Source organism: Falco peregrinus, chromosome 1, assembly GCF_023634155.1.
Source record: "Falco peregrinus isolate bFalPer1 chromosome 1, bFalPer1.pri, whole genome shotgun sequence".
Classification (NCBI taxonomy): domain Eukaryota; kingdom Metazoa; phylum Chordata; class Aves; order Falconiformes; family Falconidae; genus Falco; species Falco peregrinus.
This window is the reverse complement of record NC_073721.1, coordinates 96,473,018-96,489,713: the sequence shown is the minus strand read 5'-3', so window position 1 is coordinate 96,489,713 and position 16,696 is coordinate 96,473,018. Positions and strand designations below refer to the sequence as shown.

At 44.6% G+C, this 16,696-nt stretch overlaps 2 protein-coding genes across 3 annotated transcripts in view; one reads left to right on the top strand and one right to left on the bottom strand.

Moving 5' to 3' along the window:
* DLGAP5 (DLG associated protein 5) overlaps positions 1-12,055 on the top strand; it is a 24,100-nt gene extending 12,045 nt beyond the window's left edge. The window contains exons 9-19 of one of the 2 annotated variants that reach the window (XM_055813666.1): positions 20-141; positions 224-353; positions 746-831; positions 1,440-1,600; positions 3,042-3,134; positions 4,348-4,567; positions 5,708-5,954; positions 6,313-6,370; positions 7,773-7,941; positions 8,359-8,408; positions 11,655-12,055. In XM_055813666.1, coding sequence (XP_055669641.1) covers positions 20-141; positions 224-353; positions 746-831; positions 1,440-1,600; positions 3,042-3,134; positions 4,348-4,567; positions 5,708-5,954; positions 6,313-6,370; positions 7,773-7,941; positions 8,359-8,408; positions 11,655-11,663 — 1,345 coding nt within the window. In that variant the 3' untranslated portion in view covers positions 11,664-12,055. Of the gene's footprint in view, positions 1-19; positions 142-223; positions 354-745; positions 832-1,439; positions 1,601-3,041; positions 3,135-4,347; positions 4,568-5,707; positions 5,955-6,312; positions 6,371-7,772; positions 7,942-8,358; positions 8,409-9,447; positions 9,674-11,654 lie in introns of those variants that run through there. The other variant, XM_005243038.4, reaches the window with a different exon arrangement.
* On the bottom strand, positions 11,934-16,696 carry LGALS3 (galectin 3). The gene is made up of 7 exons (XM_055813675.1): positions 16,617-16,696; positions 14,385-14,438; positions 14,231-14,253; positions 13,587-13,913; positions 13,275-13,363; positions 12,851-13,019; positions 11,934-12,191 (listed from the first exon to the last, which is right to left on the bottom strand). Exons 3-7 carry the CDS (start codon positions 14,246-14,248, stop codon positions 12,036-12,038), a joined length of 759 nt encoding a protein of 252 aa, XP_055669650.1. The 5' UTR covers positions 14,249-14,253; positions 14,385-14,438; positions 16,617-16,696; the 3' UTR covers positions 11,934-12,035.

Sequence of the window (16,696 nt, the reverse complement as noted above, 5' to 3'; positions counted from 1 at the left end):
ACTTTTTGATTGTTTCTAGTAATAAAATTGAAAAATCCAGTGACACTAAGGCACAAGAGCCTAATTTAAAAAGTCAAGTTTCACCTGCTGGTAAAGATGTTCAAGAACAGCAAACCACTACAAGTTTGAGAGGAGAAAAAGGTGGGAGCTTTACATTTAGTTTATTGTTCTAATGTTTTTAGTTTTCACCAGATTCTGAACAAATGCCTTTCATATTTTTCAGCAAGTGAATCAGATGAGAAAACTTCTGTTCAGAGAGCAAACGAAACAATTCCTGTCTCTACAGATATAACAGCACTTGAAACAGAGTCAGATGATGTAAGAGAGCAAGAGCACGACGTGCCCTATTTCAGGTTTGTGTTCGTGTGTTTCACTTCCCTGTTGTCTGTTTGGAGGTCCTTAACATGACTAATGAGACATCTTGTAAAGATCAGCTTGTGGTATTCGGTGATTGTGGGAAGTGACCTGAGTAGGCCCATTTTTGTCCCTTCTGTATGGTTAGTGCAAGTAGAGAATATAAAATTCTGGATACTAACGCCTTGTCTTAAGGAGCACAAGCTTGAAGGGAGTAGGAAAGAAAAATAGCATCTCAGCGAGTCAGCAGACTGAAACAATCCAATGGCTTCTGCTCAAAGACAGTGTAAAGCAAAAAGGATAGTAACCATTAATGGTCACAAGTAGTGATGGAAGTTTAAAAATTCTCCAAAACCTTTTTTTTTTTTTTTTGCTGTCTCTCTATTTTTAGAACCATTCTTCGGTCTGAGACAGAGAAGCTGATGTCTCAGTGCCTCCAGTGGGATGGAAAACTTGAGCTGGATGTTCCAGAGGATGGTAAGACTCAACTATAATAGGGCACTAGAAGGTGTGTTATGACTGACAGGGACAGAGGGAAGCACCTATATCTGAATATATTTGTAAAATAGCAAATAGTTTACAGCACTTAGTAAAAGTCATATTAGATAAAGTTTAGAGTTCTATCTACTTCAAGGCAAAAAGGCATGCTTTATCTCCTAATACTAAAGCTTGTGCAGTTCTTGACATGATAGTCGTTGACACTAAAGTGAACAAAGTACATGTCAAAATATTTTTTTTCTTGTCAATTTCAAGTGTATTTCAATGTATGAACTTGAACCAAGCTGACTTTTTAAAATAAAATTAGGTTTTAATGTAGAGTAAGTGTCCTTATCTGGGAAAGTGAAGATGACTTATCAATGCTTATCTTGGAGCACTGATAAAACTTGGAGATAGTAGTTTGTTTGTTTTTTTTGGAAAGTAAGTTTAGAGCAGTTCAATGAATAGGACTGCTGCAACTCTACAATAGATGAGCATAGTTAATTAATAAACAAATTCCAGACTCTTCAGATACTTATTTAAATCAATTGTAAAATGATGGATTATTCAAAGATGTACTTTCTTTATTATTTTCTTGTTGCTATCAGCTAAAGACCTTATTCGCACCACCGTTGGTCAGACAAGACTGCTCATAGCAGAGAGGTTTAAACAGTTTGAAGGACTGGTGGATAACTGTGAATTTAAACGAGGTGAAAAAGAAACATCGTGTACAGACTTAGATGGATTTTGGGATATGGTTGATTTTCAGGTATGTCCTTGCTTGCTAACCCACTAGAATGAAGTTGATGGGGTTAATTGTAAACAATGGATTGAAGCTATTTTGGGTGAGGGTTTTTGATTATTCAGGCTCTGATTTTTCTTTTGTAAAAAATGCAGGTCCATGTTTAACACGTTCTGATAGTGAATAGTACCTGTTGGTATACTATGTTCTATAATTCATGGAGCAATTAATCTGTCATGTCTTCTTGTGCCTGTGTATGTTGTTTTGCTCTGGAATGAAGGCATGTAGTCAAGTCTTACTCTGGTTTGGGGTGAGGATACAGTCACAATGTCTACCTGGACCAAAAGCTGGGAACGTTTGGAAAATTCCTGGAGCTAACCTGAAAAGTGGGAGTTCCATGCTTCAATAAGAGAATAATGCAGAAACTACAATAACCTTCTTTAGGGCTGAACTTAAGTGGTAGAAACCAGTCATCTCTCTCTGTTGATGCTTCCATTGGTTTCAGAACAATATAGAATATTCTAAATTATCAAAAGGGCTCCTGACGGTATTTGTAAATCAGCATTCAACAAAGGAACTTGTAACTAGTTAAATTAAATGTGAAGATGGGTTTATTCTTAAGGTCGTAGTCATAGGTCTTGAATTTTCCCCAGAAAGTGTGAGGGTTCGGTCTTCTTCAGAGATACTTGAGGGGAGCTTTGTTAGAACCAGTAACTTGGCAGTCAGAGTTTTGCTATGCTTACTGTGTGTCTAGGAGCAGCTTAAGCTTCTCCTGAGCCTCCCTTACCTTTTCTCTCAGATAAACTTTGAGTAACAGAATTGCAGACTCTGTTCCTTTTTTGCATCTGTTTTCTGTTTGTGTCTTCTGAGTTACAGTAAGGATGTAAAGGACTTGTCACTTCAGTGACTGCTCTGCTGTACGTAAATAAGCCTTGTATGGCCTTACCTGCAAATGAGGCAAGTGTCTCCATTACAAAGTCGGAGAACAGGGCTGTTGCATTGAGTATCAGGGAGGAGGTAATGCTGCAGAGCTAGCTTGTCCCGAACAAGCACAGATTACATCAGGAAGCTGTTCAGACCAGTAGTTCGAGAGAGCAAACAAGCTTGCATGGCTGTTTCCTGCATAATGGAAGACTCTGTACTTGTTTGGATAAAGACTATTACACAATGTGTTCTTTTGCATTCCTTAAGCGCGACCATTGTCAAAGTGCCTAAGTTCAGTACCAGAACAGGTTTTAAACCAGCTCCTTCATTTTACTTCTCAGATCTTACTGAACCATTCTATACTGCCCCTCCTAACCTCAAAACTACATACATGAGACCTGTCTTGTCATTTAATCTGAAGCTTGTGTGTGTTTTTGTAACCTTCATGTCACTGTCACCTGTATTAGAACATATAATACTAACGGTGTTCTATTGTGAATCTGAAAATGTGTGTCTTGAAAATTAAACCTGGATTTTCCAATAGATCAAAGATGTGAATAAAAAGTTTGATAATCTGAAGAAGCTTCAAGACAATGGGTGGCAGCCACTTGAAGTCCCAATCAAAGCAATTGTCAAGGTATGAATAGCCCCTAAAGTGTGCCTCCTAAGGCATCAAGGTGCAACAGTGTGAGTTACCTAAAATAACTAATAAGCTGCTATTGCTGTAATGAATAGTCATCTTAAATGGAAATTCTTCTAAAGCCCTACTCATCTGTTGTCTTTAGATGTTTAAAAATTCATAGAATCATAGAATGAGTTGGGCTGGAATTAGTGAAATTACTCTCAAGATGCACCCTTCTCCCGTCCATCTCCCAAGTGCACTTGTATTAGTTGGTGTTTGTAATGCTAGTTGCCTCTTCTGGCTGGGAAGATTATAGCTAAGAATTAATGATGCCTCTTTTGGAGTCATTGGGCTCTCTGCTAGTAAGACACATCTGCTACATTTAGAATAGAGATTTACCCTTCAGATGTAGAACACTGTATCTGGGCCACTGACTTAACTGAAAAGGAAACCGCACAGGAATTTGGCAGTGATGGCCAGTTCTGAGCAGGGAGTGCTAAATTATAATGGTGTCCCACTAAGACAGCACCACGGGTAGTGTTAAACTACTAGTTCTGTAAGCACAGATGGGTCAGACACTATCCAAAATAGGTTATTGCATATTGCAAAATAAGCTTTAGTGTAAGCTATTTTACCTACTTTTTTGTTTGGAATACGTAATTGCTTCCGATGACTAAATATCAAGTCATATTCACATTGCCAAAACTCTATCCAGTTCCTTGAGACTACTTAACTAATCATTAACATGATATGAAGGTTGATAAGAAACTCCAAGCACAGGAAACTGGAGGGACTGTAGTGTGCATGAGCTGCCCGTAAATGTCAGAACCCTAAAGATGGTACAAGACACAACTTCCTTTGAAAAATGGAATGCCAGGAGAGTCTTCACTGGCTGACTGGTATCTGTCCTGCAGTTACTTTATCTCCCTGCCACTAGGAGTCCCTGTATCCCACTGTTTTCAGAAACATTAATTGGATTTGTTAGGAAAAAGTTGTACGGAGTATTTCTGCACTGCAGCATCAACATGAAAAATCCTTAATATTGACATCACAAACTAATCTAAAAAGCTGAATGACAGACCAAGAGATTCTGGAGATGAACAGGGACCTTGTTTCCAGCATGTTTGTTGCCTGTTGCTGTCTTTATGCATGGCCAGCAGCTGTGCAGTTGAGTAACTGCTTCTATCCGAAGCTTCCAGATGTAACCTAGACTTTCTTACAATTTCAGAAAAAAACGATTCCAAATGGAGTGTCTAAACCAAAGCTGGGAGCAGCTGGAAGAACGGCTGCCCAAAACCGGCTTGCTGCTATAAAAGCAGCTATGAGGAATAAAATGAAACTTGATGGAACTGCTGATTGTATGCATCAGGAGAAGCTACCAGAAGCAGAAAAAGTGGTTTTTGACGCGGGATTTTTCAGAATTGAAAGCCCTGTAAAAACCTTACCAGGTGAGTGAAGCTTAATCATGATTTTCATGGCCTGAAAGTACTGAAGAGAGTTTAACCAGTCTCCCTGGGGAGAGGGATTATGCTGTTGGTGCTGGATTCAGCTCCAGTACTGGACACAGTATTTCAACTAGTGGTTAATTACATCAAGGATCCAAAGCGTGCTGTTCTACATGAATATACTGACTGGAATGATTATGGCAACTTTAAATCTCTGCTTAGAGAGGTAAAAGCGGCTGGTTCATGTTTTTTCAGCATATGTTAAATAACGAAGTTTTAATCTGAGTGTTCTCAGGCTAGGCTTTGAACAGGTCCGTCAGCGAAGTCAGTGCAGGCTAATATTTGTAAGACAAGAACTGGGACTTTTTTTGAGCTAAATCTCTTGCAGTACTGTCTTCAAAGCTGCAATTAAAGTATACCCGTAACCTGTATTTATGGTTAACAAGATTATAACGTAATTCCAGTCCGCTATAAAAGCTGCTTAATACTTTGTGGGTGTTTTAGCAGGTGCTCAAAACAACTTCATTTTCAGTATCTTATCTTACTGCAGTCTGTGAAGCCAGTACTTCTAGCGATCCTTGACTCTCTGGGAGCTGTTCTGCTTTTCTCCCATTTCTAATTCATAAGCTGACTTTGAATTTCCCCTTTTTTTGTGTGTGTAGATCTTTTCTTATCACAAGATAAGCAGTTACTTTATATGCCTCCTGTTTAGTAGAGGAGACCTTCTGAGAAGCTTTGAGCAACACTCAGTTTAAGCAAGCTCTAGCAGAGAATCAGTTAAAAGAATCAATTCTGAATCACTGTCTTTAATTCCATTAAAATTATCTGATGTGAAAGATGGAAATTAATGATAGCTTTCACTAGGTGGACTTAATAAGAACAGCAAATCTTATTTCAGATTCTTTCTGAAGGGAGAGTCATTACTGATTTGCTTGGCTGGAGTTAGGTAGTTTTGTAACTTAATGACCTACTCTTGTCACCTTTTTTCAATTTTTCCTTGCAGTGTATATAAGAGTCCAATATAATATCTGTATAAGACAATTCAGCAAGCAGAACAGTATAGTGTTCCTAGCTAGAATCGTAACAAACATTTAATCTTCTGGAAACTGCTGTAGTAATGAAACATTCAATGTTTTTTTTCAGGCTTGCTTTCAAAGACACCTCGCAGATCTTCCCAGCGGACTTCTGAAAAACTAGCAACTCCACGATCATCCAGTAGAGCTTTGCTTCAGAGCATTCCTTCTATTCTTCATAACCCTGAGAATACAACTGCAAAACAAACACCACCAGTGCTCAAAGGCTTCCATCCAGCACAAAATTCGATAATGCACCAGTTTCCCAGTGGAAAAACTCCCACACTGGAAAAGCTCCCTGGTGTTCTTGAACAAAGGTAGACGTGTTAAGGCAGCTTTTAATTAACTTTGTACAAATAATTTTACAGTTTTAACTGGAAGAATTATTAATACCCATTAAATGTTATCTTCCAATTTGGCAGTGATAAAGATTGCAACGTCCTTGTGTCTTTTCCTTCCCTCAAGCAAATACTAAGACTTTTGCCCAAATGTAATTTTGCTGCTGGGGTAAAAGTTTATTTTTTGGCCAGAAAGTTTTATATAGCTGACCAGTGCCAAACAAGCAAGCGTAATTGCAGAACAAATGGGAAGATTAGTTGGGTAAATCAAAAGATGATTGAAGGTAATTGATGAAGATTATTGAGAAGAATGAAAACCTTTTGCATTCTCTTTCAGCATTCCCATAGTTGCAGAACAACACTGTCTTGTTGCTGGCACGGCAGAGGGGACTAAGGTGAGTCATGCATAGTTCATGTATGTGCCTTAAATGTTTTACTACTCGCAAAATAAAATGTTCTTTTTACTAGCCCCAGACGTTTCTGATCAAATCCTCATTTAGAGATCTTCTGTATTCCTGAGGCTGGTGCTTTTTCCTTCTCGTTACGGACATAGATATGAACTGCTGCAGTTTGGGGACCTTGTCTAGCTCATTGGGAGCTGTCTTTTGGAGGTCCTGGGGCTGTTCGATGAGGACACTTGTTGCTTGGGCAAGTCATGTTCCTTGAAGTCCACTACCTGCTTTCTGGTGTGATTTTTTTTTTAAGATGCTTTTGCATTTGGGGACCGTGACTAAAGGCAACAGTAGTACTTGGCGCTCTCAGTCCTCATGTTGTCAGAGCAGAGCACTGGGTTGTTACACTCTTTAAAGGTATAGCAGAGCAGTGTTACTAAGACAAGTATCAGCGTTCAGAAATCCGTGCCCTGAAATGTCTGAGGACTTGGTGTCATGCCTATGTTTGAGCAGCCTTAAAAAACAGGAATACAGCCTCCGTAGTTTACATATACTGTGCTACTCTGTGAAAGGCAGTATTTAGCTGCAATCATCCTTTAGTAGCTTTCATTGGAATGGAGTATCTTAATTTTATTTGTAACTGCTTGGATCTGTGTATGACTACTGCAGGCACTTCCCCCTTCCTCCCTCCCTCCCTGCCCTGTATATATTATATATATATTTAAAATAAAACTATCTTGGTTACTAATTTGCTCTTACACCTTTTACTTCATGCTTTCCCTGTCAAATGAGAAATCATTTGTTGGGGACGTCACTGGGGAAAACTGGTAATCTTTAACTTTCAGTATTGCTGACAGGTTTTTCTTGAGGTAGTCTCATCAGAGAACATCCTCAGAATGTTTTTGGCACTTGGAAGTTCAAAATCTTCTTTCATGTGGAAGAACTCCCTTTATACTCTCGAAGCGATTATCAAGCTTGAAAGGGTGTTTGGGAAATAGTTCACGTGCAACGGATCACAGCCTTAAGCTGCGAGTTTTATCCTGCCTGTGCTTTGTACAGTGTCTGGAGTCAAAACCCTCTCTCTCCTGAATTGTTCATAAAACCTGTGGATTAGATGTATGGACTTGGTTTGACATAAGAGACATGCTGGTTTCTGTAAACTCACATCCATTGAATATCCTGGCTACCTTTTAATCTTTGTGCTTTCTACATCAAAAGCTGTCAAACTTCCTTTTATTGCACACAAAAGGAAAATAAGAAAGCTTCCTAGTGTCATGGGCACTGCTTCATGTCTGCCTGGTTTCACTGATGCTTTTCTTTTGGCTCTCTGAGAAGCAAATACAGCTATTTCAGTCAACTTAGCCCTCTCAGAGGGCTAGAAACATTGCAAATTCCTGTTTTTCAGGTGGTGGAAAGTTCTAGCAATGAATTACAAGTAATGGATAGCATGGAAGAGATGGAGGTATCTGCTGCAGAACAGCAAGGGCAAGATACTGTCATGTGCAGTCCGGAGAAGGGTATTGTCACAGAGACTAACTTCGCTCAGTCTGGAGAACAAAAAATACATCAAACAGGTGAGCATCTTAAGCTGCTTAGTATTGTTTCTGTGGTATTGCCTGGGACCTTAAGTTTATTCCAGAGTTTTGTGGTAGTCTAAATACTACTCTGAAATCACTGTCACCATAGCTTGGTTAATTTATGTGTGCTGTTGGCAAAACCTCCTTTATCCCATGTGACTTACACATTGCTTGTGAGCAAACAGTGCCCCTCAGGTCTTTCTGTATAGTTTCCTTGTGATACGTGAAGGAGAAAGCTAATATAAAAGGCTTGAAGTAGAAGTAAATACAGACAGTTTAGTAGTTGGGTTTGGGGTTGGTGGGGTTTTTTTTGGGTTTTTTTTTTTTCAGTAAATGCAGAAAGCAATACTGTTTTTTCAACTTCGGCAGCATCAGACTAACTTAAAAAAATAATCAAATATTCTTATTTTTCAGACATTTCATGTAGTGATTTGACATCTGTTGGCAGAAATCCTTTTGATATGGTAAGTTGACCTTCAGGTTTATTTGACAATCTACACATTACAGTACTGTTAACCTTTCCTACAGAATCAGTTACTGCATAAACTAAATTAAACTTTTAAGATGTTATCAAGCCAATTCATGTAACTTACTCTAAATACAAGCCACAATACAGCCTGTCTCCCTGCTTGGGATCACACTATTGTTCCTTAATGCACATGATGAAAGTAGGATGAATGAAGATATTTTTAGCAGAAGTCTAAATCTTATCAGATTGATCCTTTAAATTATATTTCTTGTGAATGACCTTTAAAATGTACTAACATAATGAATGACCCGGCCTTTTTCTTCCACTTCCTCCTTGAAATTTTTCAGGTCTGTGCCATCTTTTTGATTGTTTTTTTTAATGCCTTTAACTTTTAGACCTGGAAGTAAGATTCAACAGAGAAAAGCAAAGTGTGCATAAACTTTTAAATTGTTAAAAGAATTTTGGTGTAATGAAAAATCCTCTTTAAAATATGGATTACTCATTTGAGTAATGAGTGTCTTCAAAATGGACCACGTTCACTTTGTATTTTACGTATGGAAATAAGCTTGCAAATTTTCTGTTAGAGAAGTTATGGTACTTACAGTGGCACATGATTTTGACCTGTGGCTCTTGCTTTGGGACAGTATCATATGTAAGCAAGCACTTTTTAGTCTACTTATATCTACTGAATTGCTGCAAGTTTCAGCTCTGCCTGACAGATCCATGCTTTGCTTACTCTAAAGCTGCAACGTGTCCACAGCACTGAGGGGTGAGAGAATTGCATGCTTCTGTTCCTTTGTCAAAAGCAATTTCTGCTAGCTTTTGTCCTGCAATGTTTAAGTGGCTCCTCAAGCAGGCAGGCACCTAACATACATAAGTGTTTGCCTGAGAGTAATTACCGTTGGTCTGGTGTTTATACAGATGTCCTGGAGAAAGGGGAATTTGCTATAGCTTATTTCATGTTGTTGCAGTGCTGTTTTGCAGAGCAGATAACTGTTCCTCAAACACTTACTTCACACTGATTTCTCCCACAGCCAATGCTGGATGCTGAGCTTCTCTCCACTCCAGTCAGGAGCAAAGCCCAGCAGTTTGCAGCAGCTGAAGTATTCAGCGACCTTATTGTATTTTCTCCCCTTTCTCCCTCTGGGGGAAAATGAAAGGTGACTAGAAATTCAAAATGTGTAAATTATATTCACAAAAAATTATATTAACAAGAAAACCCACAGAGGATATCTGGAAATACAGTCTTCTACCCTTGAACTGTGTCCTGAGTGAATTAATACCTGTAGTATTTTGTAGTGGAACTTACTAAAATATTTTGTAATGTCTTAAGTATGGCTGTATGTTAGTAGTGGGGTGTTTGGTGGTTATACCTGCTGTATCCAATGTTTGCATATTCTGACTATAACCTGAAATATTTTTATTTTTGTATAATTTCATGTATTTCCTGTCTACTTCAAGCTGTAAAATGATTAATTATTAAGCTTTTCTATCCTGACCTTACTTACCTCATATTATTGCTGGTAAGATGCATACCAGACTCGCTGTAGCTGTGCCCTGTTTCTGATGCAAGGGCACCTTTGGGGTAGGGCTCAGCCTGTTACCTCCCCAAAACACGGCTTCCTGCTCGGTCACTGCTGTGAGCTCCCACGGTTGCACCCTTAGGCTCCAATATTCTGTGCATTGACAACTGCCTCGGCAGCAGCTGCAGCAGGGTTTCATGCATGTAATTCTTTCCTGTGGGAGTCTTCCTGATGTTTAACAACCACTTGCTCTGTAATAAATAGAAACTATCTCTTAACAAGGATTTTTAAGTTGGATAATATCTTTTCCTGGCAATGTATTAAAATAGGCATCAATTATTATTATTTCCTTTAAGGACACCATTATCTGTTGAGTATTTTAAGGACCTTAAAGTGAAACCCTATTCTCTTTGCTTTTTCATGTGAAAATCTCTCACCTTCTTTCTCTGAACACTTGACATTTTAACCTCAGCCTGTTGTTGTATCTTATTCCTTATACATTCTTCTGTCTGGACTGTAATATGCTTATACATAAGGAGCATTCCAGTTACATATACTGTGTATTTGAGTAGTATGATTAGAGTACCTCCCATTGCTCTATTTTTAACGAATACCTGACTGCGCTTCCTCTTACAGTGGTGACTTTAGTGTAATACATGCATTCTTCCGCTAGTTAAGTCTTTATTTTAAAGCAAGCAAAGGTAATTCAAGCCCCTCAGCAGAAAGCATTGCCACTGCAGCTGGGAGAGCTCATCTGCCTTAAGCTTTAACCTGAAGGCTGTGTACTGGTTACACTGAAATAAATAAGAGGAAGCTATTGTGACTTGGTGTTACTGTGCTGGAATCAACTATCTTCATTACTAAACTCTAGTTATACAGGTAGTTTCATGTAGGTAGCTCTGAACAACTTGTTTGCTCTGTTCGGGGATCAACGCTGTAATTAATAGCAGTGATGTGGGATTTCTGCTATCTAATGTGTACGCTTAAGCCGATGTTAGCAGTGCTGCTCTGGGCCACTGCATCTACTTGAAATTTCAACACTGTGCTTGTTGTATCTTGGCGTTTCCCAGTATAAATGAAGTGACTGTTACAAAAGTGTGTGAGACATGTCAAAGACATCCTTGAAAACTTCAATAGTGGCTATTGCGCTGTTCTTGTTTTGCAAACCAAGACCAGGAGCATGACTCACAGCAAAGGGAACATACTTTTTTTTAACTAGCCTGACTCACGAGGTGAACTTGCCAAGTAACCTCCCCACCCTGGAAACTGTTCTTCTCATGCAAGTTATGAGGGGAGAGAAACAAGGCTTGTGACCTGTTCCGGGGAGTCCGTAACGCTTGTACAAGCGGGCCCTCCCTGGGGAGGGAGGTGTCTCAAGACATGCTGGTTTGGGCACCGCAGGGGCAGAATGGGCCTTTTGAAGTGAAGGAGAGGGGCGGCTCTTCCTAGCCATGGTCTTGGGGAGAAGTTTTGCTTTCACCAGCTCTGAACTCCCTCCCAAAGTACCTCTTTCAGGTCAGGCACAGAGGCTCTTGATATTTCCCTGTTCTCCAGTGTTTCCTAGAGGACAACTGCAGTGAGGTGACACTTCTGTGAATTCTGCATAATGTGATCACAGCCTGATCAGGCACCTCCTCCTCCCCCGGCGGGTGCAACTTCCATCCTTCACTGCACTACTTTGATTCCTTTAGTGAAGAAGTAACCGTTCTACCTGGCAGAGCAACTGAAGCTAAAAATACCAAGTTACTGACTGCTGCCTGGTATTTGGAGAAGATGGGGTTAAAGATCGATGCCCTAGCTCTCAGGACCAGTGGCAGTACACCACAGGCTCCTTTCCTAAGTACTCCTCTCTGTACAAACTGAACAGCTCCTGGTTGTCATCCTTTGTCAGAGATTTTCTGCCTCTACAGCAAGAATCCAGATACTTCCACATTTGAACTCAGCCTGCTGGAGGAAGTTGTGTCTTTTTGAGATCTAATTGAAAACAAGTTCTGCTTGTGAAAGTATGTTTTATTACCTAGAAGTATTCGTGTAAGAAGGCACTTCTGTTACAGCCATATTAAGACCACTAAGTTTGCACTAAAATTCCACCACCCTAATTATATCATGGTTGGCATGACACTGGTGAGGGTGATGTCCCCGTTGATGCAGAGTTTGTTGATTGCATTCAGCTGCTTCTCACGGAAGTTGTACTGCAGCAAGTGGGCACCGTCAACCGCTACCTTGAAGTGATCCACCTCGCAGAGGATCTGGAGCTGAAATAAAAACCTTAGCTCAGCCAAAAAATAACCATTGCATTTGCTCTTGAAGAAATTTTAAGCTGCAGACTGGTGCTGGCTGAAGGTTGTTGCCAGCGGAGTGCAGCCGAGGGGCATGTGGACAAGCTGGTGCAGCAGCTCTCAGCTGCAAAACCACCAGTGACCGTTGCCTTCCCCTGTGTTTTAGCCCATGGTTTGTCTTGTGACTACATTGGTTCAAGAACTGGTACTCCATGGCTCACACAGTGAGAGCTGTGTTCCCATCACCTACGCAACCATTTTGCAGGATAAAAAGTTTGTGGAGAGTGCTTGGCTGTTAACAGGGGAAACACCTTCTAGAAACCTGCCCAACAACTGCTGAGAATGACAGCGTAAATTGGAAGGATTTAATAATAAATGGGAATAACCGAAGTGGGGAGAAGTTCTACCCTGGGCACCTGGGCCTGCTGGAGCAGGTAGGTGCAGGGAATGTGCTGTAGGACCGGCTGTGTGGGGCAGCCAGGGAAGCACACCAGCCCTAGGAGCACCTCTAGGAGCTGATTCCTGTGCAAGAGCATCGAGGTCCTTGCAGTGAGTCTTGTTACACAGCCCTGACCGAACCCACCCACTGCATGTTGCAGGTGCACTTGAGACTGAGCTGGGGGTTTTTTTGTTACCTGGAAGGGTTTTCCAGCTTCAAATGGAAACCTGGGAGCTGTCCTCTCCTCCTTTCCCCAGTTATTCTGGAACATCGAATTGCAGACGATGACTTTTTTGTTGTCTTCATTGAAGCGCGGATTGAAGTGGAAGGCAATGTCATTCCCCTTCTTGAAATCCAGTGAAAACCTGCAAAGACAGTAACAGGTGCGCTGCTTTTTCTACAAAAGCCCTGGGCTCTCTTACAGGGCTTGCCAAAAGTGGCAGCAAGTGGGCAGAACCCCAGGGCCCGTCGGGCACTGACAGGGCATTTACACATTGTATAATATTTGATTTTACACCAGGCAGGTGTTATTCAGGAATGGAAAGCAAATTCCAGCACCCCTGCTCCATCCAGTGGCACCCCAGGACACCCCTGGCCCTCGGTGCTGGATGCCCCGGTACCTGTTTGGGTTGGGGTTGACTGTTCCCATGATGGTTATGAGCATCCGAGGCATGAGTCCTGCCTGCAGGGGCAGGTCGAAGGGGACTTTCTGGGAGACAACAGGAATTCAGTGTTAGCTAAAAAGCACATCGAAAGCCAAAATGTTCAGGCACAGGCTGGCGCTTGGTGTGACAACACACCGGGGCAGCCCTGTGACACAGTGACCACCCATGCCACCCCCCAGGGGACAGTCAGCCCCAGATCCCTCCCATGGCCAAGCGCAATCGGGCAGTGAAGACACAGAAACCCTTAGAATATGACAGAGCTGTTACCATTGGAGGAGCTGGTCCCCCCTGCGGAGGAGGGGGCCCAAATCCAGGGCCACTGGATGGTTGTCCTGGGGCAGGATACGACCCTGGTCCTGCTGGTGCTCCAGGGAATGCTCCAGGTGCTCCGGGATATGGTCCCTGTCCTGGTGCTCCGGGATATGCCCCTGGTGCTCCGGGATATGCTGCTGGTGCACCAGGATAGGACCCTGGAGGGCCGGGGTATGCCGGGAATGTCCCAGGAGCTGGTGGCTGGTTCCCCCAGGAGGGCCAGCCCTGGGGTGGGGGTGCAGAGGGGGTCGGGTTGTTGTTGGTGGCCAAGGCGTCGTTTAACTGGGGACAGAGGGGAGAGGAGGAGGGTTAGGTGACAGCAATGCTGGAGTCAGGCTGAGTCCTCCAACATCCATCTTTTGTAGCCTACAGTGTGCGCGAGGGCAAGAGCTCAGTTACTCCCCAGCAGCAGGGGTGGCTGAGCGCCTGGGCTGAGGCTTCCAGAAAACCAGTAAACACCGATGTTACTGGGGCGGATTTGAGGAGTTACGCAGGTTTGCAAACACATGTTCCCAGCCCTGCCAAAGGTCCCCGCTTCAAGGCAAGGCACCAGTCGCAGCCCCCGTGGTGGTTTGTTTTTTAAAGAAATTCATACTTACAGAGAAACCGTCTGACATTTTTCCTAAAACAAAAAGACAAAGCGCACTTAAGTAATTTTTAACATATACCACCTGAAAAACAGAGGTTTTTGAGACCAGTTAAGAGTTTACAGTGGCAACGGGCTGGAAAGGGGTGAGTCCCTGAATCACGTACCCGGCAGGCAGGGAGGACAGCTCCGGCAGCGCAGAACAAACCCTGGTCTGATACCTGCGGGAGGAATGGAGGGTCAGGCCACGGGCAGCCTGCATGGCCCCGGGGGGAATCCAACCCTGGACCCTGCCAGCAAGGCCCTTGGGGGGGTGATGGCAGCATGGGGGGGAGGCACAGCCACCTCCCTGCCCTGGCTGGGGGGTGCTGGCTGCCTGTGCAAGGCCCTGGGTGACCCCCACACCCATGCAGGAGCAGAGCTACTTGGTGGGATGAGTAATGTGGTATTGGCACCCAGCCGTGTCACAGGTTCGGTTTTGTCCTGCGTGCCAGCCGCAGTCAGCATGATTCACTTCCCCATCCCCAAAGCATCATCCCAGAAAATGTTTCAATTAAAAAAAAAAAAAAAAACAACAACAAAAAAATCCCTGGAGGGGCTGCAGCTGCAAACATGTGCTGCGGGGTGGGGTGGGGGGGCTACAAACCCAGCACCGCACATCGGGGGACATGTAGCCACCCCATGACACACGGGACAGACACCTGCAGCAGACCTGGCAGGGCGAGAGGCGGGTGGCACCCCTGGGTGGAGGTCCCCTTACCCAATTGCCCCACACTGGCTGGAGGGCACCGTGGGGGGGACACACGTGCCACCAACCGCTCCGGGCCAGTGGACAGAAGCTGCTTTTCAAGTTTTATGAGTCCATGCCAAGCTGCTCCGCCAAATGCATACCTGCCTGTGTGCAGGAATAGCTGCTGCCTGAGCTGGATTCCTCCCATCAAAGACAGCATTCATAAAAGAGGAAAAAAAAAAAAAAAAAAAAGAGGAGAGGCAGAAACGGAAAGAAAAGGAAAATTCCCAACTGAAAGCAGAGAAGAAAACTTCTCTTTGAAAGGAACGTCCAGACACACAAGGGTCACGGCAGATCTGCGGACAGTGGGAACGCCGCAGGTTTCACAACCAACAGGTAACCCCATCCCTGCAAAACATCCACACTCCTGCCCCCGCACCATTTCTCAGTCAGCCTTTCAACCGGCATCCAGGAGCCCGGACTGTTTGAACAGCCCGTATCTCAAAAAGCTTTTATTTGCCTTCGGGGGTGTTTTGGGCTTTTTTTAAGCCCTTGGGTTTGCCATGTGTTTGCAGCGCTGAGCCGAGGGTGCACAGCTCCTGCGGGCTCCCCGGGGCTGCATCCAGCCAGGCTGAGCTGTGGGTGCCGATGGCTTGTGCTGCTCGGGCAGGGGGTCCCCCTGCTCCCCCTGCCCACCCTGCAACACCTCAGGGAGAAGTATTTTTGCTCCCCTGCCTGGATTTCTTACTGCTTCGGCCTGGTGGGGCCAGCGCGGCAGGAGTCTCGTGTCTCCCCACCAGTCCAGGGATGGTCGATTTGATAAATAAACGAAATAAAATTTGTTATCAAGAAAGGAAAGTCTTGAAACACCACTGTTCTTCTGCCACCAAACGGTGCCACCCGGCTTGGAGCTCAGCAGCCAACTTGTCTCCCAGTCACCGCAGCGCGCAGCCCTGGGACATCTCCCCGGGAATGCTCCGGGGCTGGGTGCCCGCTGCCCGGCCGCTGGCGCCACGGGAAGGGTGGTTTTTCCCACCCACGGCACCGGGCAGCTCTGCCCTTCGGCAGCACCTCCGGGGTGCTGAGCTTGAGCCGGATGCGGCCGCCCCAGCGGCTCCGGGGCTCCCGCCGCCCCGAGGGACAGAGGGACAGCGGGACAGCAGCGGGGGCACCCCCGGGTGCGTCCCCAGTGCTTCCTACAGGCACCCAACACGGGAAAACTTGGGAAGGAAAGAGGTTCCTTCCCTCTCCCCTTCGGCTCTCTTTCTGCGGTGACTTTCCTGGGTGTCTCTCGCGGGCCCCCCAGCCCCTCCCTCCCCCCCGCGTGCCTTTTGGGGCTCGGGCAGGGCGCCCCGACACCCGGCAGGTGCAAACCGCCTTACAGCTCCATCCTATTTGCCATCCCACCGGGACCCCAAGCATTCCCAAAAGCCAGCGAGGGCTTTCTCTGCGCCCCGTGGCGCGTCCCCCACCGCCCAGAGCCCCGCACAAGGGGACAGCGCAGCCCTGCACCCCCGCTCCCTCCCGGGATCCCCACGGGGGATGCACCGAGCCCCCCCCCGCGGGGACGAGCAACACCCTTAACCCTTTCTTTGCCAGGCAATAGGTGCCCAAACCCCACCGCTGCTCCCCCCGCCCCGGGACCCCGCGCGTGGGCGCAGCCACTCACCCGGGTGCAGCGGCGGCGACTGGCTCCTGTCCCGCGGCGCCCGTGGGCGCGGACACGGCGGCAGCGGCGGGGACCCGCCT